Source organism: Protopterus annectens, chromosome 4.part0 (assembly GCF_019279795.1).
Source record: "Protopterus annectens isolate FY-2018-M chromosome 4.part0, PAN1.0, whole genome shotgun sequence".
NCBI classification, from domain to species: domain Eukaryota; kingdom Metazoa; phylum Chordata; order Ceratodontiformes; family Protopteridae; genus Protopterus; species Protopterus annectens.
In genome coordinates, this window is record NC_056733.1 from 171755792 (window position 1) to 171778291 (window position 22500).

The window sequence follows — 22500 nt, forward strand, 5'->3', positions numbered from 1 at the left end:
CAATAAAACAATATGGTCACTGGTTAACATCTAATTTTAAGTTATATTGTAAACAGTTAACTTGTGTGTCTGAATGTTTTTTGTTTAAGGACTGATGTTAAATCCATCTGAAGATCAAAATTATATAGAACAGTTCTTTGTGATACTTGAATTTACATGCTTAGCAAAGGCAATTTACTGAAGATAAATATAAGCACTGACTGTATGACAAGAAGCTAGGTTATTAGTGTTTTATAAACATGTAATTATGGAAATTATATGTAAAAATTAAAATGTGATGCGTAATACAATAATCTAGCTCAGATCTTAGTTGTCTGTTGAATTACCTCTCTACCCAGCACAACTGAGAGGATTATGATCAAGTCTTGTTGTTATATGTTCAGGAAATGAACACCAAGGCATTCATCTTGAGAGCAAAGTGCAAGAAAGCTGAATCTTAGATATCTAGTAACAGACAGAGAGGGAGAGACCCCTCTCTCCAAGCACCCACCACATGGAGGGTCCGTTGCCCTTCCAAATACCCTTACTTATAAATACCAACTCCACAGCTGCACAAATATGGAGAAAAGAAAGAAGTTACCAAAACAGTGAATCACTGCTGGCACTGCAATGGAATCAGCACCAATAACAATTACTGATGACAAGCTCACTCAGTCGTGCAACATGAGCTGGTGCATTCTTCCTGGAAACTCAACCACACCTCCTTATCTTCTCTAGTTCCTGGTTTTCTACCACACATGACTATCTACTGTCATTCTTGATGACCTAGCACACCTACTGTAGTACCTGGCTAGCCAGCACAATGCCTACCTGTTGCTGCTTATTACATAAAGGCACATGGCTATCCACTTCAGTACCTAGTTACACAATATATCACTAGTTTATATACTGTAGTACCTGAATACTTATCACATCTGTTCACCTACAGAAATGCCACATTAGCACACATGTACATGCATCAGTAAACAGTCACCTAGTATAACACTAACTGTTGACAGTGACCCTTGGGTAACAACTGTGGTATCAGTATACCTAGTCAATGCATGATTAGCATACTTTGACGTCTGCACAGGATACAATTGCCATAACTTCTGAATGTTGTCTACCTTTCAGACTTCCAGCAGAGCACTGGCTCACATATAACCCACTGCTTTATCTATCCTAAGATCCCAACATCTGCACATCTGTGGCACACACGCATGCCACATCCTGACAGTTTAACATACAGTCATATACTCCCACCTTTTTCTGTGCGTCAAACTAAATAACCCAGCAATAAGATGAAACAGAAGCATCTGTAATCACTTCAAATACCTGTGATGTTCCTCCTTGTTCATACAGGTGTATGTGAGACTCATCACCGACCAGTAGCTCAGCTCCTCGCTCACTGCAGTGGCACATGACTGAAAGATAAAAGAAACCAAGACATTGTTTGAGACACCTATAGACAAATGGAAAATTTCAAATGATGCATACATAATGAAATATAGGCATGCCCTAATTTCACTGATGCATAATTCTGCTCTCACTTACCTACCACAGATTCTTATTTGTTCAGTCAGCTTGCATTAATTATACCATTACTTTGACACTTTGGCTATGCTTCTTGCAAGTATGTTCCATAGAAATGTCTGAACAGACTGTAGAAATCCATCCTACTTGCATAGACTCTGACATAGAATCTGACAGTCTCATAACTTAGATGCACGGAAGTCCTGTTTCTAGTAGATCAAACAGCTTGCACAGTTATTGGGGGGGGGGGGTTAAGGAATAGGGCATGCAAAATATATCCCCTGACTGCTTCATAATGGTGGACAGCCAAACCACCACTGACTGTCATCAGCATCTGGATGTGAATAGAGAAGGTTGCAGTCAGGTATAGCTGGACAAGAACTGAAGCTGAAGATACAAATATGCTGCTATCTTGAGATGAAGGGGTGAACTGGAACTCCAGTACAAACCCAGTTCCAATATTTTTAAGATATTCAACCAATATCCTTTGTACACATTTCTGTTTTTATTCTAAGTATTAGTTAAAGTAAAACATCAAACACTTTTCAGAAATCATAATCAGAATTCCAGTCCATACACCTCTCAAAGGTTTTACAGAAGTAAAGAAGTGAAACAGAAAGAACGACAACCCAATACAACAGTTAGTAGACTACCAAATCTACTCTGAGTCTACATTGCTCTGCGAGGTAGAAGATAAGAACCACTGACTTAGCAATAATAATTCTCGCTCTCGTCATGTTTGGCATTTGTCGTCTATGCTGTCAAGTGCAACTTATTTTAGAGACTGCTGCTTTTCACCTTTTACATCAAAATGTCCACTGTTTTATTTAATTAGACTTACTCTTATTTTCTATATTCTCAGAGCTCACTTGCTATAAATCTCTCCCTGTATTTTCCTGTATTTCAGTCTGAGCAGAAATTTACTGTGTAGCCTTTATATAGGCTCTCAAGTGTGCTTGCCATGTGCACTCTACATGTACACAAGTGGGTTCATGCAATCACATGACCTGTAAGAGCACAGTGTGTGTCTTTGCATAACATGTTCATATCTCAACAGTGAACTGACTGCTTATTCAGCTCTTGTCAAGCTGCACTACCCCCCCCCCAACACACACACACACAGGTACATGTGAATCTGTCTATATTTAAGTATAAAGACATAACTGGCACCATATCTGAAAAGGAAAGTCAGATAGGTAGTTGGGGAAAGTGAAGGAGAGGCACCAGGACACAGCTGATGGCAGACAGCTACTGAGGGAACAAAAAAATAAAAATAATGCAGTTTCTACAGTAGTGGTTAGGATACAATATCCCAAGACAGTTTGTGTAGTAAACAACCTGGGTCCATGGATATGAGAGAAGTACACTGTAGAATATGTGTTGTAAACAACCTGGGTCCGTGGGTGTGAGAATCGAATGTTGTACAACATCAGGCACAGCATTTGCTGCCAGGTGACTGTCGGGCTCACGTCACATCTCTAGCACTGCTGACACTTCCCTGAACAGCAAATATCATTGCACAAAAGTTTCATTCTAAGAACTGACACCAGCTTGAAATTTTTTTTCCCCATAGAGAAAAAAAAATGTTGTGAAACATGACAAGGACATACAAAGAAAAAGGTAGTAAGGCAGCTAAAGACCAATAAGGCACTTCAAAGTAAATAACAAAAAACAGGGTCCAAGAGCTGAATATTGTCAGTTTAATCAAAAACATAAAGCTTTCAAGCCAACTGCTGGTCTATGCTGCATTATATTATAAATTGTATTTATTTGTTCATTTTAATACATTTTAGCTGTTTTTATGTAATTTATGTCATGTGACTGTTGTCTTGGATTTTGATAGGCTGTATTTTAATTTAAATATGATGTTAGTGCAGTTATTTTTGTAACACTGATGAGGAGTTCTTAGTGGCTTGAAAGCTTTGCATTTTTGTTTAAACTAACTATACAGATGGTTGGACCCTGTTTTTTTTGTTTGAACTCAACAAGGGAACAGTCGCACACCAGCATATTTCACATGAAGTTCGAACAACCTGAATAACTGAACTTTATTAATCACACCAATATTGATTAAGCACTTTCATCCCATGAAATGGGACTTCATCAAGTCTAGGTATGGAAAACCTGGAAACCCTTGCAGCCTGAGATGTGCAACTGTCACGGCCATGCACATGTCTTGGCGTCCCACGGGGCTCTTTCCAAGGCCCTTACTTGTTTGGATTGCATCTCTCAGACCTAACTTTTTCATCTGAGGTGTTCTATAGCCTATATGCAGATTACCTGAAATTGGCTAAACTGATTACATGTGTTACAGATAAGGCATGTCTGCAAAAGAACTTGACTAAATTGACCATTTGGGCACAGGAGAATAATATGCTGATAAATACATAAAAAACTAAGCAAATGAGATTTGGGTGACATAAATTGAAAGGTGAATATTTAATACAGCACCCAGTGATTGAAACTGTAGATTCATTTAAGGACCTGGGTATATGGGTAGATCCAGCTTTGAGTTTTTCTAATCATATCAACCAATTGGTTAATGGTAGTTATAGAATTATAGGTTGCATAAAAAGATTTATAAAATCTAGGAAATCAAAGATGATAAAGTCATCGTTTGTTATTAACATTAGACCCAAATTTAAGTATGGAATAACAATATGGAAACCTTTTAAAAGGTTATGCCCATATATGGCATTTAGAGAAAACTACTTCTGGGAATGTTTGGGGTTATCAAAATGTACTAGAGAATCATCAGACATCTTATGCAAAAGATTCTATAGGAATGAGAAGTGTACTAATTAGTTCTCTGACAGAGCAGCTGATATATGGAACAGACTACCAAATTACCTTAATGCGATTACTAGTTTAGATATTTTTAAGAACACCCTGGACACTTATTATTGGAAGAAGTGTTTTGGTATATTGGTACGCTAGAAGGGCATCAATGTCCATGCCTGAAATATTTGTATGTATGTATATATGTATGCACGTGATAAACAGTTAGGAGGGCTGTGGTGAGCCCAAAGGGCAGTGCTCTGATTTGAAAATGAGTGGCTCCCAGCAAAAACAGAGGAAACTTCTGGGCCACCTCTCTATATTGATGTGGTAGCAGGTGCCCTGAAGGTCTACTGAGCACATCCAGTCATTCTTCCTCAGGAGAGGCAATATAAATTGAACCATAACAATCCAGACGGAAGTCTGTTTTATAAACTGGATTAATTGACTGAGGTTCAGAATGGGCCTGAGGTCCCTGCTCTTCATAAAAAACAAAAATAATCTTGAGTAGACACTGGATCCTTGCTGGTCTGGTGGGACTTCCTGGATTACTCATTTTTCTAGTAGCCTTGGAATCCCTTGGAATGCTTCCCTTCTCTTTGGGGGTAAAACATTGGAAAGGTTTATTTGTTCTTGAGAAAGGAAGAAAGGGGAAGTGGCCTCTGGTTACTATTCTCAGCACTCAAGAATCAAGAATGATGGCCGACCAGGTGTGAGGGTGCAGAGATAAGCACCTGCCAATAGCCTGCAGTGTGATGCAGTCAGGCAACCTTTCAGGAGCACAGTTGGTGAATGGACCTCGAAACCTTGATTTTGCAGGCCATCTCTACCTCTAGGACAATATCCATTGTTATTCTCCACTCTATTCCTGGGAGGACTGTCTCCAGGGGTGTCCTACACAAAACTCTGAGATTTTCAGAACCATAATTGCTTCAAAACCTTTTGATTTCAAAAGAAGGGCCTTTGTGGATGGAAAAACTAATGCTGATGGGAGACAGAGTTCTGCTGTCTGGTTCACTCCAGGTTAGTTTGTCTTTAACCTTAGGCCCAAACAATGTGGACCCATCAAAGGGGGAATGCAAAAAGGACATTTTAAAGTTTTGCTCAAAATCACAATGATGCATCCAGGCATGGCAGCGTATGACAATGCTGGTGCCTGCCACTCTATATGTACCATCAGCTATGCTGGAAAATAAGCATGCAGGCACATTTGTAATGGACTGAATGGTTGCCAGCTGTGAATCCAACATTTTTTGGCACTCCATTGTCAGGGTGCCTGAATGAGATTTGGAGAGCTCTTTAGTCAAAACCCTCTGAAATCTTGTTGAATGTGAGAAGTAATTCTGCACACATAAGGCAAATGTCACTGGTGCATTTTCTCACTTTTTAAATCTGTCCAGGGCCCATGACTCTCTGTTTGGGGGTGGACAGGAAAACTCTCTTCTAAGAGTTATTTCTTAGTGGCTGTCACCAGCATGATGGCAAGTACCACAGGCCTCTTGCTCTGGTGTGGTCTACCTCAGGGTGAGATCAAAATCTTATCAGGTTTGCAAGGAATGGGCTCCAATCAAAATCTTATCTGGTTTGCTAGGAATAGGCTCCATCACCATTTCTGGTTTCTTCCATGCCTGATGGGAACACCAAATCTATCCATTTGTCCACAGTGGGGACCAGCCAGGAAGTAGGTGGGCCAGCTCAAAAGACATCAAGAAACATCAACTGCTCATAGGAAGGGGCACTGATGGACCAACTCTCCATTTGCCTAAGTAACTCAAGAATGTCTCCAAAGGAAATGTCTTCTAGGGAGGATCTTGTGGACCCTTTCCTCTCATCGAGGTTAGTATCATCAGTGAAAGACTCCTGCGGGAGTCCAAATGCCTCCTTTAGTATGAATGTTTCCTGTGCTATTCAATGGGGGGATGATCCAGGGCAGAACTAAAAACTGAAGGGGAGCGCTTATTATCAGCTTGCCCAAGCTAGTTGGAGCTGGCTGCTTTGAAGGGATAGGATGATGTTGAACCAAACTCCAGAGGTCAGAGAGAGTTGGCATGGATCCAAAAGAGGTTGGGGTTACCTCTTCCTTCAACAGGGACAGTGCTTTCACAAATACTTTGAAGTCCAAAGCTAGTCCCAAGGGAGTTCTCTTGGGGTCTGAGGACCCAGATAAGAGACCCTTATGAGATACGGCCTGGCTTGCATCCACATCATGCACAAGAGCCAAGCTAACAACAACTGAGGTGCCAAAGGGAAGAGACAGATCCAACAATCTGAGAGTCAATCTCAACAACCACTCACTGACACCAAGCTCTCAGCTCTTGGACCCCCCCCCCAAGACCTGTTAATGGAGTCATATGAGTGGGAAACACTCTCGGACTCAAAGACCTCCAGACTACCAGCTCCAACAGAGGAACCTTGTGGGAAACACTTGGATCCAGAACTGCCTGATCCCTAGGTTAGACTGGGGAAAGAGCAACTGCTGAGTGGAGGAGCCTGATCCCAGTAATCACAGGGTAAGAGAAGCAGGTAGGATCCCCATCTGATCTGAGTCCTCAACAAATTTTTACATCATCCTATCCAAGTCCACTTCTCAAAGACTTCTTGATGATGACAATGACCTGAGAGAAGAAGCCAGAGAAGGTAGCCAAGAAGAACTAAGGAAATGTGTTTCTGAATGTACGGTAAGAGATTGGAGCTGTGGAGAAGTCACTTTTGGGAAGAAGCATGTCTAGAAGAATTGATGCCATCAGTGAACAGATATGGATCAGATCCAGCCCCAATGTAAAGGAAGATGAAGGATGTGAAGACCTGGCAAATTTGGAACAAGGCCAAAGGCATCAAACAGATCTGAGGATCTTTTCCTCAAGCAATAAAGAACTTCTTTTTCTCCTGATTTGTCCTTTCTCCCCCACCCCAATACACAGAAACCTCTTCTTTTCCCTTTTCTTTAGATTTCCATCTTTAAAATCTGTCATGGGATCTCTCAAATGTTTGTTTGGCAAGCAGGGAGACCACCTGAGTGGAAAACAATTTTTCCACAGGGGTAGGAAGAAGGCCTTTGAACAAGAATTTAGAACGGTGGTCCAAAGAGGATGACCAGAGCTCATACTCCTCCTCTAACTGCAAAGACCCCAAGCAATCAACACATATGCTGTGAGGATCTTTGGGAGGAATTCAGTGCCCAAAGACGCAACATTTTTCAAAGCCGTTGCATTTTCATCCATGTCAGGATACCACACAACAAGGCACACTACGAGGAAGACTGTACAACCACAAAATAGACAGAACTACTATTCAAAAGAGGAAGCGATACTTAACAAGCTATTACAGAAAGAAACGCTACATATAACAGTTTTATTTTTTTGTTAGAAGGGGGAGAGGAAAGGGCAACATCTAAAGCAAAATGATGATAAAATGCACACTAGACAGAATGAATCTATTATAATGTACACAAAAACACAGAATGAGTGGCAAGAAACAACCATAGAAGACAAAAACTAGACTTACCTAGCACAAAAAGTATGTCTAAGTCCAAAGAAAGGATTGAACTTCAAGATCACACTTGAACTCTAAGCGGCAAACAAGATATGAGGAATTGTTAGGGTGGAGGGCGATTAGGGTAAGGGGATGAGCCTGAGTTTTGGATCCAAAGTCTGAAAGTTAATGGTAATAGATCTGGTTAGATATGGCAAACCCATGAGTTGAGGCAGACGGAAAAGTCAATGTCAGATCTGTCTTTTTTAATAACCTTTTCAATAAATGGGATGTTTGAGATAGGGCTATAATGCTCCAAAATGTATGAAGTAGAGATGATTTCTTAAGAATCAGGGTAAACTGCCCCTTAAATTAAAAGAAAAATCCCTAACCTCAGAATGGAACACAAAACATGGAAAATAACATGACCTAATGTTTCAAGGCAGGAAAAAAGGGAAAAAAAATCAACCTCAAAAGTACTTGATCTAAGGGGAAGGTGACTGTACAGTGTAAACTATTCTCATGATTTCATAATCACTGACTAACCCAAACTCAGACTCAACTACAGTATCAGCAGCCCCTGCGGATACAACTCCAGGAAGATTCCAGCTAATGAGGTCAATCTTACTATTGAAGAAAAAGACTTCATATTCACAAAACAGGCTATACTGCACAGCTAACATATGAACAAGCATGGTGAGATGATTAGGCCCTGCAGAAATCTCATGGGAAAATAACATTGCCTTCTTATGTGAAAATTCTGATTGATAAATACTAAAGTCTTAAGCCAAACTAAGATTGCATTCCAAAAGTTGAGATCTTCTCCATGTGCACTCTAAATATCATCCTCCATGCTAGCAATGATTTCTGAGCTCAGGAAAATACCATGCTACCATCCCTCATGATCCACAACAGACAAATGGTGTGTGTTTGTGTTTATATATATGCACAAATGCACACACACTTGGACCTCATGATCCACAACAGACAAATGTTCTACACACAGACTGTATCAAGTTGAGCCAGACATATATATTTACATATACATACACACACATACATATATATATATATATATATATATATATATATATATATATATATACCAGAAAAGGGAAAAAACAGTCATACAGGAATGATAACAACATACAGTGTGCTCAAATAAACTACTGTCATAAATACTAATGTAAGATCCATGTTAAAGATCACATTGCATTCTTATTAAAACAAGAAAACAGGATCTAAGCTGATCTTGCTTGTTTAACCCACAGTTTAAGTAAAAACAAAAAATGAGTACTTTCACTCTGGTTAGAGCTTCACCAGATCTAAGTTATACATATAAGCAACAAATAATATATACTTTTCAATTTACCATAAAAAAATCATGTAATTTGCTATGAAGGCAATAATCCAACAGCACATAAACAGATCACATTCAGTGCAATAGTAACTGTGTAGGTCTTTGTTGATGTGCATTAACTCACTGGGCGTTTCATGCAGGAATGGGTGTGACCTGCATGATTGACAAGCCAGAAGCCAGTGATACAATATGCAAATGTGGTATGATTGACAGAATGCAGATTTGCTAGTGACATAATACATACATTACTTTATGATTGGCATATTTCTGGGGTAAATGAAAAGGTAGTCAGTATTTCAGAAATAACTATTGTATTCTCTGTAAGCAGACAAGCAGTAAAAGTTACATAAATAAAAGTAATACACTGTATTTCGGGTGGCCAAACAAATGCATTTTAATTCAGATACATATCTCTTCCAGTAATTATCAACATGAAAACACTTTTTAACACTATTGTAGTCTCCATAAGCAGACAAGCAATACAACTGAAATAAATAAAAGTAATAGTCTAGCTTTCGGCACTTTAATGCAGATACAACATTTCCATGATTGCACAGTATGAAATACATTCATGCACCTGAAGAAAAACTCCCCAAGTACCTGCCAATTATTCCGTGTTTTCCTCTGCAAATGCTTATAACAGAGCCGGATTTAGCTGTAACATGTAGAACTTCATGTTCTTTTCATAAGTTATTTGTTGTAGTTGGCTGTTGTTCAACAGATAGCACAGATGCATTTTATTCTCCTCTCTATTACACCTTAATTAAGTATTGCTCAACAGTGCGAGGCACAGCAGTTTTATCAGACATCCAGCGACTAGGTGCTGCATCTTTTTACTGTAAGTTATGAGACATTACACTTTGTCTAAATTGTTGTCGAGTGCCTTATCTTTGATCATTCCTGCTGAATGACCTGTTGCTTAAATAAGAGCTGCAATGAAGGTATCATAACTTTCAACTGCAAGTTTACTTAGTAAGTGATGTTTGTACTACACAGTTTCGCTTCACATTGCCACGCACATTTGTAGCTGCAGTGTGCTCCACTTAAATGAATAATGCAGTGCTGTTCTGTAAATGTTGATTACTTTCTTTCAATGACTTTGTTTGAAATAGTGGCAGCTCCATGTACCCGCAGTATTACCAGTTCATAGCTGAAAAATGTACCTTGCAACTAGAGGACTGTAACATCTGCAATCCATTACCCGTGCAACTAGAGGACTATAATGTCTGCAATCCGTTACTTTGAAGTACGTGTTTGTGTTGCTTTTAATTAATTTGTTTGTATTCTTAATGAATGCCTGTGACTTATCAGCAGACCAACAATACTGCAGTATAAGGGATTCATAGCTAAAAAAATTAACTGTTTTACTAGGGTACTGAACTGATTAAATCCGTTAACGTGATGTCACGGTTTTTGAGGAGTTGCTTTCAAGAATTTATTCTTTGATTATTTCATTACTTTAAGTTGTTGAAGTTTCACGGTCTAAATACAATGAATATTCATGCGGACCACAAACTGAAAAAATATTTATTCATGAGTGTTCGGTGACGTTGCTGTGATCTTGGGTGTTAGGATGGGTTTGGGCGGGGCTTGCTACTGAAAATCTGGTGGGTTAATACACATCAACAAAGCACTTTGTAGTATACTGGGCAACCTGCACAAAATGTAAAGCATTTTACATTGGAAAAACAATTAACGTTCTCAATGTAAGAGTAACCAAACACCTTTCAAACATTAGGCTTAAGGACTTCAACGCATTGCCCAGACATGCTCAGGTCTGTAGGAACTACGAGAAGTTTATTTTTCATAAAATAGAGAGAATAAAATTGGGCTCGTTACAAGCAATCTGAATGCAAAGCTAAAGAAAAAAGAGCTTGAATGGCAGATTTAACTTGCAGCTTATTGGAAACCCGGACTAAATCAGACAGGCTTCATTAAAGTAAATCTCTGTCCTCTCCTACAGTTGAATTTAATCTTTAAGCTTCTTTTCTCCCTACAATATGTTTTCAGCATTGTGTAGGTACCAGAAACCTGCCTGTACTTTTTAAAACTTTTATTTCCTTGCATTGGAGTCAAAGGAAGGGAAAGACCACCTACTTTTCTTTAAGCTCAACTTCTCACATACTTTGCAGAGAAATTTGTCTCCACTTACAGGACATATCATAGACACAGTTAAATCTGTAGTTTACCTTGTCAAATACTGCTGTCAAGTTTAGATGGGCAATTAATCCTGCTAGTGTCAGGAACACAGCAGCTGCTATAAAAAAGACGGAAAGCTGCGGAACTGTTTTCCACTATTTTTTAGTGCTGACAGGAGGAGAACTTAACACTCCCCTTTCATAGCAAAACAAAACAATTAGAGCAGTCAGGGGTTTAAAGGCAGTCATCACCTCTTCTGACAAATTTACATAGGCAGCATCACAGTACTGACATGCTAAGCTTTAAATGTTGGTTATTTACCATAGTTTATATGTTAAGATAACTTAAATGTAGTATCAAAGATTTATGTGACATTTAGAGATGTCAGAAAAATATTTTTTTCTTGTAAAGTACCAACACAGTTACAATTTTCAAACCCCCCCACACACACACACACACACACACACAGGACAGTACTGCAAAGAGAGAGAGAGACAAGTGACAACCCCTAAGATTAGTTGATACTGTTCATAAAAAGGACTTTTATGTTTTTTTTTGTGACATTCTTCCAGAGGGGATCCATATCTGCTAAACACAGATCCATGGTAAGAGATTCCCACTGACTTTGAGTCAATCCTTACATAGTTAGAGTGCATGACCATTTTGTAGTCCACAAAGGAAATCAGACTATTGATGGCAACCATAATTAAAGCCAGCATTAGGCACCCGTCGAACCTGTGGCTGCGGGGAGCCCCCAATTATCTCCACATGAACAAGGGCCCCCATGCAGCAGCCACAGGTTTCTCTGTCTTTTTTTTCACTGCTCGGCACGGCTGTGTGACATAACATCATCGAGCAATTGCAAACTTTTTTTCTGTTTTTTTTTTTTTCGCTAATTTGTCTGTAAGCTGCACTCAATCAGATCTGCTTCAGTGAAGCAAGGGACCAAGGGACATGATTGGCTGCAGCAGCCAGGGAACTAAGTTTTTTTTTTTAATTTTGCTGTAGCCATTACTCTGCTAAACAATGCTAGCTAATTTCTGTTGCATGCTTAGTGTAAAAATCTGTTTGTTCCATTCAGTCACTGGTCCTCTTCGATTTAACATTCATCTGTAAATCTTTATCAGCACTGATATTTGGAGGTATGTTGGGGGAAGGCAATTTTCTCATAACTCAGGGAATTAATAAGTGGTTCCCCTGTATCCTGTTTCACTGTTTACCTACTACACCTCTGAAGTACCCATTTCAGTTTGCAGTTACTGTATGCTTCAGTCTTTGGTCCCTGTGAGTCATTCACACTGGTTAGATGGCATTTGAGTACATTCTGCTTGCTGTTCCCTAGTGGAGTGAAACAGTGGAACAACTGTGATCAGTGATACATTACATTTTTTTTAACCTGAGAGTCCTTACCGACTGCAGTGACAAATCTAGTCTGTGTATTCAAAATAAAAATGACATACCAGGTATTGCCTCCCTTTGTAACTTACCTACCTGGCACTTCTACTTTTTATGAAATGTAGAAGCTGATTTTTCTACTTTGTTTAATTTCTCCAAATCTTTTGGGTTTCTAATACCATGATGGGAGTGGACCCCATTCCTAAATCAGGGTCTAATTAAACTTCATGAAATTAGTATTGTTCCAGTCTTTGATGTTGGCCTGAAGTGCTTTTCGCAGCACCCACAATGTACCCAGAACTGACTCCTCCTGCAATTCATACAGAGTTATATGTATAGGTAGTATGTCTGAATATGACTGTAGATTCTTTTAGACCCATTGCTCCTACCACTATTGGAACCATAGCTCTCAACTGTCCATTTCCAAAACGAGGAACACTAGCACTCATAATGTGGAACAAATGGGCAAAGTGTGGAACACATACTAATGGTATACTAACAACTTCAACTAAGAAGATCATAGGATGGTTAAAATATGCTGGTTTTACTTATAAAGATCATTTCATGAATTAATATGATTCATTTCTACTTACCATGGATTTCACTTAATTCAATTCCTAAAAGAAAACAAAAAGTATTGTGATACCCAAACAACGGTCCCAACAAATAAGTATCACAGCAGTCAGAAGCAGACTTTTAATTACTTTATTGTAATAAAAAACAACAAAATAGATACAGATTAATTCAATTCCTAACACTGAATGTGTGACAGACCCTTTCAATGCGGAACTTCTGGGAAAGTGAGCTTTTTAAGACCCCAAATCAGGTATGTTTCTTGTTTTATCAGCGGCAGATCGGGGCTCTGGATTACCAGTGTAAGGACAGACAGCGGATCAAGCTTTCCAACAGTGATCATGGGATGAGCCACAGAAAGGAAGATATGGATAAGAAGTAACAAGAATTATTTAGATGGACTGACAAATGTTAAAGTATTGTAAAATATGGGGAATCCCACAGAACAAGAAGAGGAGCAAAGTACAGTTTTGTACCTACCATAAATGTAGATGTCCGATAGATATGCATCTGCAATCATCACATATGGGTTGTCCTGCCTCAGGCAGCCCTTCGGTCGGCCGGATTCCAAAGTCTGGGTCCGGCGTCGGCTGACGTCGCCCCTTCCCTGACGTCAGAGCGCCTGGGGTATAAAAGCGTCAGCCGACGCCATCTTCCTCAGTGTTTCTTGCCCCAGATGCCAGGTGCCCTCAAAGGAAGGCTAAATTTGGATAAATGCAATAAATTCCAAACATGCACAGAAATATATATAAATATATATATATATATATATATATACAACAAATACACCATAATAGATAACCCCAGCTAGCTATGAGAGGGAAAAGTACCCAATAAATACCAAAGAGGGAAGGAGGGAGGGTAAACCTGACTGCAGATGCATACCTATCGGACATCTACATTTATGGTAGGTACAAAACTGTACTATGTCCTTCAAGGATGCATCTGCAGTCATCACATATGGGTAGAATACCATAGCCAATCTGGGGTGGAGGATCTATGTAAAGGATGGTGTAGCTAAAATGCCCTGCAGGACTGCCGTAGCAAAGCCTGCTCTGGATCTGGAATATAAAGGTAAATTGTAATGCTTGGAAAATGTATGCACGGAGCTCCATGTAGCAGCTTCTAAAATGTCCTTGGTAGCCACCCCTCTTAAGAAGGCTGTGGAGGTGGCTGTGGCTCTGGTGGAATGAGGTCTAATGTTAGCTGGCACAGTCTTTCCATGGAAGGAATAACAGAAACGAATGCAATTCCCTATCCATTTTGAAATTGTCTGTTTGGAAATTGCTTTTCCTTGGGCACCAGCAGCATATGCTACCAACAGCTGGTCAGTTTTTCTGTAGCTTTTCATTCTGTCCAAGTAGTAGCGCAACTGTCTGTGTATGTCCAGGGTGTACAGAAGTTTCTCCCCTTTGTTTTGTGGATTTGGAAAGAAGGTAGGCAGGTGAATAGCTTGGTTTAATGAGACCCTGGATATCACCTTTGGCATAAATGAAGGATTGGTTCTCAATGAGACTTTGTCCTGATGGAAAATAAGAAATGGCTGTACTGCCATGAGGGCCTGTAACTCAGATACTCTTCTTGCTGAGGTTATGGCCAGAAGGAAGGCGGTCTTCCAAGACAGGAACTGTAGTTCTGCAGATGCTGCTGGTTCAAAGGGAGGCAGAGTTAGTTTTTCCAACAGGAAGTTAAGGTCCCAAGTAGGCACTGAAGGTTTCCTTGGAGGATTGATGTTTTTAATTCCTCTTAGAAACTGTCTTAGGAGAGGATGAGAAAAAACAGGTGGATCAGTATTGTACTCTGCTGAAATTGCTGAAGCATGAATTTTAATGGAAGAGTAAGACAGCCCATTGTGGAGCATTTCTGCCAAGTATTCCAGGATATGTGGCATGTTCATCACTGTCGCATCTAGGCCCTTTGTGGTGTTCCAAATGTGAAATCTTTTCCATTTTGCTGAATATGCCTTTCTTGTGGAAGGCCTGCGAGCTTCCATGATGATATCGATCACTCTCTTGGATAGCTTATCCTGAGGAGGAGTCAAGGTATTTTCCAGGCTGTTAGTCGCAAGGTTTTCAGGTTGGAATGCAGAGTTTTGTAATTGTGCTGTGTCAGGAGAAGTGGCCATTGAGGAAGAGGCCATGGTTTTGTGTGTGACATGCTCTTTAACAGTGGGTACCAGTGCTGTCTTGGCCAGTCCGGAGCTATCAGAATCACTTTTGGCTGCTCTGTCCTGATCTTCAGTAAGACCTTGGTCATTAATGGAAGAGGTGGAAATGCATAAACTGTTAGGGTTCTCCAGCTGAAAGATAGGGCGTCCACTTTCCATGCTTGTGGGTGGTATGTCCTTGAGCAGAATTTCTTCGGCTGATGATTGTGGGGGGAGGCAAAAAGATCTATGTCTGGCCTTCCCCATGACTGTGTTATCTGTAGGAAGATGTCTGGGTGCAACATCCATTCGTGTGCATCCATGATATTTCTGCTTAAGCTGTCCGCCAGTATATTGTCTTTTCCTGGCACAAACTGGGATTGCAGGTCTATATTGAGTTTTAAGGAAAGTTCCCATAGAGTCATTGCCAGTCTGCAAAGAGGGTAGGAATGGGTGCCTCCTTGCTTGTTTATGTACCACATAACTGTGGTGTTGTCTGTCCTTATTACCAGGTGGCCTTGATGCAGAAAGAATTTGAAGGCCTCGATTGCATGTATCACTGCCAGCATTTCCTTTTGGTTTATGTGCATGCGTAGCTCCTTTTGTGACCATAGTCCTTGAATACATCTGCCCTCCATGTGTGCTCCCCAACCGTGGTCTGAAGCGTCTGTTGTAATAGTTTGGCTGGCTATTGGCTTGCTGTAGGGCAGACCCCTGTTTGATTGGCTTGCTTGAGCCCACCACAGAAATTCCTTTTGGAGACATGGAATGAGTGGGATCAAAGTTTCTAAGCTGTGGCTGTGCTGAGTCCATAAACTCCTTAGGTACCATTGTAGTTCTCATATGCAGCCTTGCTTGGGGAATGAGAAGAATGCAAGATGCCATATAACCCAGGGCCTGCAGGATTTTCCTTGCAGTCAGCTGAGTTTGTCTTGTCAGATTCTTGAAGTAATCCGGTAGTTGTCTTTGTTTTTCTTCTGTGAGAAAAGCCATTTGGGTGGTTGTGTCTAAATCCGCACCCAGAAAAGTTATTCTTTGGGATGGAACAAGTCTTGATTTGTGAAAGTTGACTGTATATCCCAATGCCTGCAGTAGGTGGATGGCATAATTCAAGTCCTTTACCAAAGTTTGTTGGCTGTCCGCTTGTATAAGGCAGTCATCCAGATATGGGTATATTTTAATCCCCTGAAGTCTGCAGTGTGCAATTACTGATGCCAGGCATTTCGTGAATACTCTGGGCGCAGTAGATAAGCCAAAGGGCAATGCTGAGAATTGATAATGCTCTGAGCCTGCAAGAAATCTGAGGTGTCTTCTGCAACTTTGTCTGATAGGGACATGCAGGTATGCCTCCTTGAGGTCTAGAGTCACCAGCCAAGACCCCTTGCCCAGCATGGGAAGGAGTTGCTGTAGAGTCAGCATTTTGAATTTTGGCACAATGAGATAAGTATTCAGTGTGGACAAGTTGAGAATAGGCCTCCATTGATTTTCTTTTCTTGGAACAAGAAATAGTCTGGAATAAAATCCTTGGCCTTGTTCTGAAAGAGGAACCTTTTCTATAGCTTTCATTTGCATTAAGTTGGAGATTTGTTTCAAAGCCTCTGCCCTTTGATTTGGTGGCAGGTCTGGCATGCCTTTTCTTTTTGGCAATGTGTGAAAATGGAACCTGTATCCTCTGTCTATTATTTGCAGTGTCCATTTGTCTCTTGTAATAGTGTGCCAATTGTCTGAGAATAAAGAAAGCTTTCCGCCCAAAGGTGCTTCTAATTGAGCCCTGGTTGGCGGAGTCAAAGCAAAGTCATTGAGTCTGTCCTTGTGCAGCAGTTGTAGGTCCTGCACTACCTCTCTAGTTGGGAGGCTGCCATTGACGCCCTCTGTAGGAGCCTCTAGCTTGCCCTCTACCTCTGGCACGCCTGTTCTTGCCTCTCTGAAATCTTTCTGTGTCCGGAAAGGACCAATTCTTGGCAGGCCAATTTCTGCTGAATCTTGGTGGTTGGACTTGTAGAAAATCTTTAACTGTTTGTACAGATTTTGCCTTTTCCTCAACCTTCTTTAAGACCTCCTGAGCAGTGGAGCCAAATAACTTTTGCTTTTCCAGGGGAGCATCCAGAAGCTTAGCTTTAACATGGTCTGGCAGAGATTGCTCCTTCAGCCAAGCATGCCTACGTATGACTGCACCTGTCATAGCTGACCTGCATGAAGCTTCCAATGCATCATAACCACATTGTAAGAAATGGTTACTAACCTGCTGGGAGTTATGTACCAGATCCTGTAGTGATTTGTGATCTAGGGGTTCAGGTGAAGACAGTTTCTTATGCAATTCATCTAACAAATACTCTTGGTACTGTATCATATGAAATTGACAATTTAATGCCCTCATAGAAAGAGTAGCAGAAGTATACACTTTTTTACCCCATCTCTCTAAAGCCCTGGACTCCCTTTCAGAGGGGAGTGGATTTTAGAGGTGGCAGCTGCAACCCCTTTAGGGCCCTGGGAAATAGTTTCTGGATCAGCAGAGTGGGCCTTGTAAAGAAAATGATGCGAGTCCGGGACCCTGTAGTACCTATCGGGTTTGACAGGGGCCGGGGGAAGAGTGTCAGGGGTTATGCTAGACTCAGAGTACACATCATCAATGACATTCAAAACAGGAGGAATAGCCAAAGGTCTATGCTGAGGTAAATGCAGAAAAGTTCTTAATCTTTTCCTGGAATCAGAAAATTCCTGGCCCTGCCATTTGAAATGCTCTCTCATAGTGTGAAGGGTCCCACAGAAGGATAGCTCTTCAGGAGGGGAGGCCGAGGGGATGGATTCCTCTGCATCAGAATCCTCATAGGCCGAAAAAGCCTCTTCCTGGTAGTCCGAGAGAGCAGAGCCATCAGAGGCCTCCTCTAAGGAGTGGGGATCAGAGGGCTCAACCCTGGGCCTTTTGTCTAGAGGAGGTTGAGAGCCCCTGTCCGGATGAGGTTGAGATCCCCTAATCAAGGAAATAAGGTCCTCTGCTAAAGTAAGAATCTGTGAACTTGTAGAGGGTCCCTGAGGAATAACCCTGGGAGGCATAGCTTTTGTATATTTAGCAACTTTAGCCCTGGTGAATGCCTTTATGGACATGGATGCAGGAGGCCTAGCTGCACCACGTGCTGGAGTAGTTTTGTCTAGAGGAATGGTGTCGGAAGTTTCCAAGACACCAGTTTCTGAAGGAAATTCAATAACCGACTCAGCAGGGGCCTCCGGGGCCGAGGTTGTCGGTTGAGCGGTTTCGGGTGTCGAAGGTACCAAGGACTCGGTTTCATCTGAGACCGGGACACTCGCGGTAGGCCTGGCCGTGGTTTCAGCCAAAACCGCGGCCCGCGTGTGTCGGTCCTTGTCCTTCCGTTTCTTTATTAAATGTGAAGTCGGAGTCTCCGACGGCATTTTGTATGAAAAACTAGCCCCAAAAAATTCCTCTGCGAACTCCGCCCGACGTCTAAGAGTGCGTCGGTTGAAGGAAGCACAGGCTGAACAGGCCGAGACGTCATGGTCTGGGCCTAGGCAGGGGAGGCAGTAAGAGTGGAAATCCTTATGAGGTATTTGTTTCCCACAAGTTAAACAATTATTAACTTTATCTGACATCGGCTGAGGCAAGAAAGAGTCCCCAACGGGGTACTTAGCTTTTGAAGTCTTCGGTAGCTGAATTACAGGAGCTGGCCGACCGGCACTTGCGAACTGCTTCTGCTTTGGGCACCACGCGTCAAGAAAGACTGAGGAAGATGGCGTCGGCTGGCGCTTTTATACCCCAGGCACTCTAACGTTGGGGAAGGGGCAACGTCAGCCGACGCCGGACCCAGACTTTGGAATCCGGCCGACCGAAGGGCTGCCTGAGGCAGGACAACCCATATGTGATGACTGCAGATGCATCCTTGAAGGACATCTGCAGAATGCTAAGCAGAAAATAATCGATTACCTCATTAATATGCATGAGTTCAGAAAGACTGCTGTCAAGCAACTGTTTTTTGAGAATAACTCTAGAGCACAAAGACTTTTAGCACAATGGCTCAGGCAACAGAAAGTAGAAAGGGGAGTCACCAAGCTTATGGAGCCTGTAAAAAGGAAGATAAGAAGCGATCCTGTAGAAGTACTAGAAATATTTAAGACATTTTATGAAAGTCCTTATATAGCAGAGAAATATGGAAATCAAGAAAAGGTACAAAGGGAAATGTTTATGGAAAAATTAAATATGCCAAGATTAGAAGGAGGTGAGGCTCAATTACTAACAGTTAGGATAGGAGGAGATGAGATAAAAATGGTGATGTATAACCAATGTACAGGAAAGTCCCCAAGAATAAATGGTATTCCTGTGGAAGTTTGGAAGCTAGGAGGGAAAATCTGATGAAGATCTGGAAGGTTTTGTTTAACAGTATTTTAAGAGGAGAAGTACCAACATCCTGGAATAAAGCAGTGGTAGCCATAATACCTAAAGAAGGCAAAGATCCTATGTCTATAATGACTAAAAGAATGCCAAAATTGATAGATATGGATCTTTGCGGGTTTGTGGAGTGGGACAAACATTTCATAACATCAGAACACTGATTTACCAAAAGTAAGCAGCATGCAAGAAAATGACACTGTTGTTGGTTGGTCTTGATGCAGAGGAAGCATTTGACAGAGTAAGCTAGGACTTTATGAGCAGGGCAATGGAAGTAGTTGCTTTCCCTGATAAAATTATATGGTTGATTGTGAGTATATATGATGTGCCAGAGGTGACAATTACAGTGGGTGGGGTCCTCTGTGATACTTTCTGCTTGAGTAGGGGACCCAGGCAGTGATGTCCTCTTTCCCCTTTGTTGTTTGCATTATATTTAGAACCGTTGGCAAAGAAAATAAGGGACTCAGAAATTCAAAGATATAACTGGTATAGTAGTCAAGGAAAGCTGGCTCTATTTGCAGATTATATTATTCTACACCTGACAAAATCAGGAAGGGACATTACAGTGTTGTATAACATTTTAAGACAGTTTCAAATATTCTCAGGATACAAAATTAATGAAGCTAAAACAAAGGCAATAGCAGTACATTATCTGCCCACATATGAATTGGTCCAGCAATAGCCATATTTATGGAGACATGATAAAATGAAGTATTTAGGAGTATGGATTAAAAATGACTCCATTGTAACAGCCAAGGATATGCGGAAGGAGACTAAATATACATAAAATACAAAAAATGAGAAACTGTAAGCTTTGTTGTATGGATATAGATAGTAAGATACAAGCACTTAAATGTTTTTAGTCCTTTTGGTTTTATACACAGGTAAGGTGTATTTTTATGAGGTAAGGCATATTTTTATCAACCAGAGGAGAAGTTGTGGATAGCAATTAAGAAAAAGCTGAAGGATTTTATCTGGGAGGGGAAGACTGCAAGGGTCATGTGGGATAAGTTGATTCTTCCAACAGAACAAGGTGGACTAGGATTATCTGATTTGAAGGAGTATTTTAGAGCAACACAGTTAAGGCTCTTATACGTAACCCAAGCAGAAGACTATAATTCAAAGTGAAAGGGCTAATGATGATACAGGGGAGAAGCTTGAGAACAAGGAGACACTGGGATTTTGGATGCGGACGCTTAAGGAGAATGAAAATAATCATACAGAATATTATAATCGTAAAGCAGCAGAAAGTATTCAAAGAACTAAGCCAGCACATGAATGGAGGAAGGAAATTCTACCAATAGGGATTACTGCAATAAGCGATACAGATAATAGGCAAGAGAGGACAAGAAGGGGCTGGAAGTCCCCTCTGTGGGATATGCTGCCTTGATGCAGCACAGAGGCTTGTTGTAATGGAACAACATTGCTACTAAATGCCAGTCAGTCATAGCTCTAAACCTTTTGGCACACAAAATCTGGACAAAGCCAAAGATAATGGGGAGACAGAGCCCCAAAAAGAGGGGCTAAGTTTAAATATTGCTCTTGTATTCTTAAAGTTGCTGGAATAAAAGGTCTTGCGTTCTTGTGTTACCATACATTTTCTGAAGGATATGAAGTCAAACTTAAATTTCTATTAATATATAGTGAATTCAATCCTCACTGATTTGCCACAAAAATTTTAGAATATTCCTTTACACAAAGGTGGAGCGTCCACCAGTCCGGGAAATTATAGACCCATCACCCTAACTAGCCTGATCTGCAAGGCCATAGACTGGATTATCATGGACCTCATTAACAGGGACATTGGCAACCTCCAAACACTCGACCCCACACAGTTTGGCTTTGTGAAGGGGAGGCCATGTCTGTTAAATCTGATCAAATTCTTTGTGCCGGTCATCAAAGCCATGGACGAGGGGAAGATGGTGCACATCGCCTACCTTGACCTGGCCAAAGCCTTTGACACAATTCCTCACTGGGGCATAACAAATAAACTCTCTCAACTAGGCATCAATCCATATGTTACCAGATGGGTAGCAAACTGGCTAAGTGATAGAACCTACCTAATTAAAATAGGGGAAGCCACCTCAAACAATAGAACCGTAATGAGCGGCATACTCCAGGGATCGGTCTTGGGGCCTCTGTTATTCGGGATATACTTCTCTGAGGTGCAGGCCAAAACCAGTGGGCTATGGCTAGCCAAGTTTGCAGATGACTGCAAGCTGGGCATGGTCATCAATTCCCCAAGTGATGTGGACATCCTCCAAGAGGGTCTCACCCAAACAAAGGACTGGTGCCAAAACATGGCCTCAAGATGAATGCCAAAAAATATATCATCATCTCCTTTGGGGAGAGTGATGTCAGCATGTATTATCATATTAACATCCTAAGCATGCAATCAGTCATAAGGGATTTGGGCACCCAGGTTGACAGCAATCTGACTTATAATCACCATGTTGCTTCCATTGTACAGAAAGTTTTCTACATGGCCCACCTCATAAATAAGGGTATCTCATCCAGGGACAAGGAGGTCATAATATTCCTGTATTCTTGACTTATAAGCCCAATTACTGAGTACAACACCCCCTTCGGCACGTACTTTGCAAAGCACATGCAGCAGCTGGATAGAACACAGAGGTTCCTCAACAAGAGAATCCAAGGCCTCAAACATCTACCCTACACATGTTGGCTAAAATCCCTGTCCCTCTACTCAGTTTCATAAAGGCTCCT

General features: G+C 41.1%; 1 protein-coding gene across 2 annotated transcripts in view; it reads right to left on the reverse strand.

The window, feature by feature from the left end:
* The window catches only part of LOC122799233 (probable low-specificity L-threonine aldolase 2), a 556505-nt gene that overhangs the window by 393678 nt on the left and 140327 nt on the right, over window positions 1-22500 (reverse strand). For both annotated transcript variants that reach the window (XM_044068161.1, XM_044068160.1), the window contains exon 3: window positions 1315-1403. In XM_044068161.1, the coding sequence (XP_043924096.1) occupies window positions 1315-1403 (89 nt within the window). The remainder of the gene's footprint in view (window positions 1-1314; window positions 1404-22500) is intronic.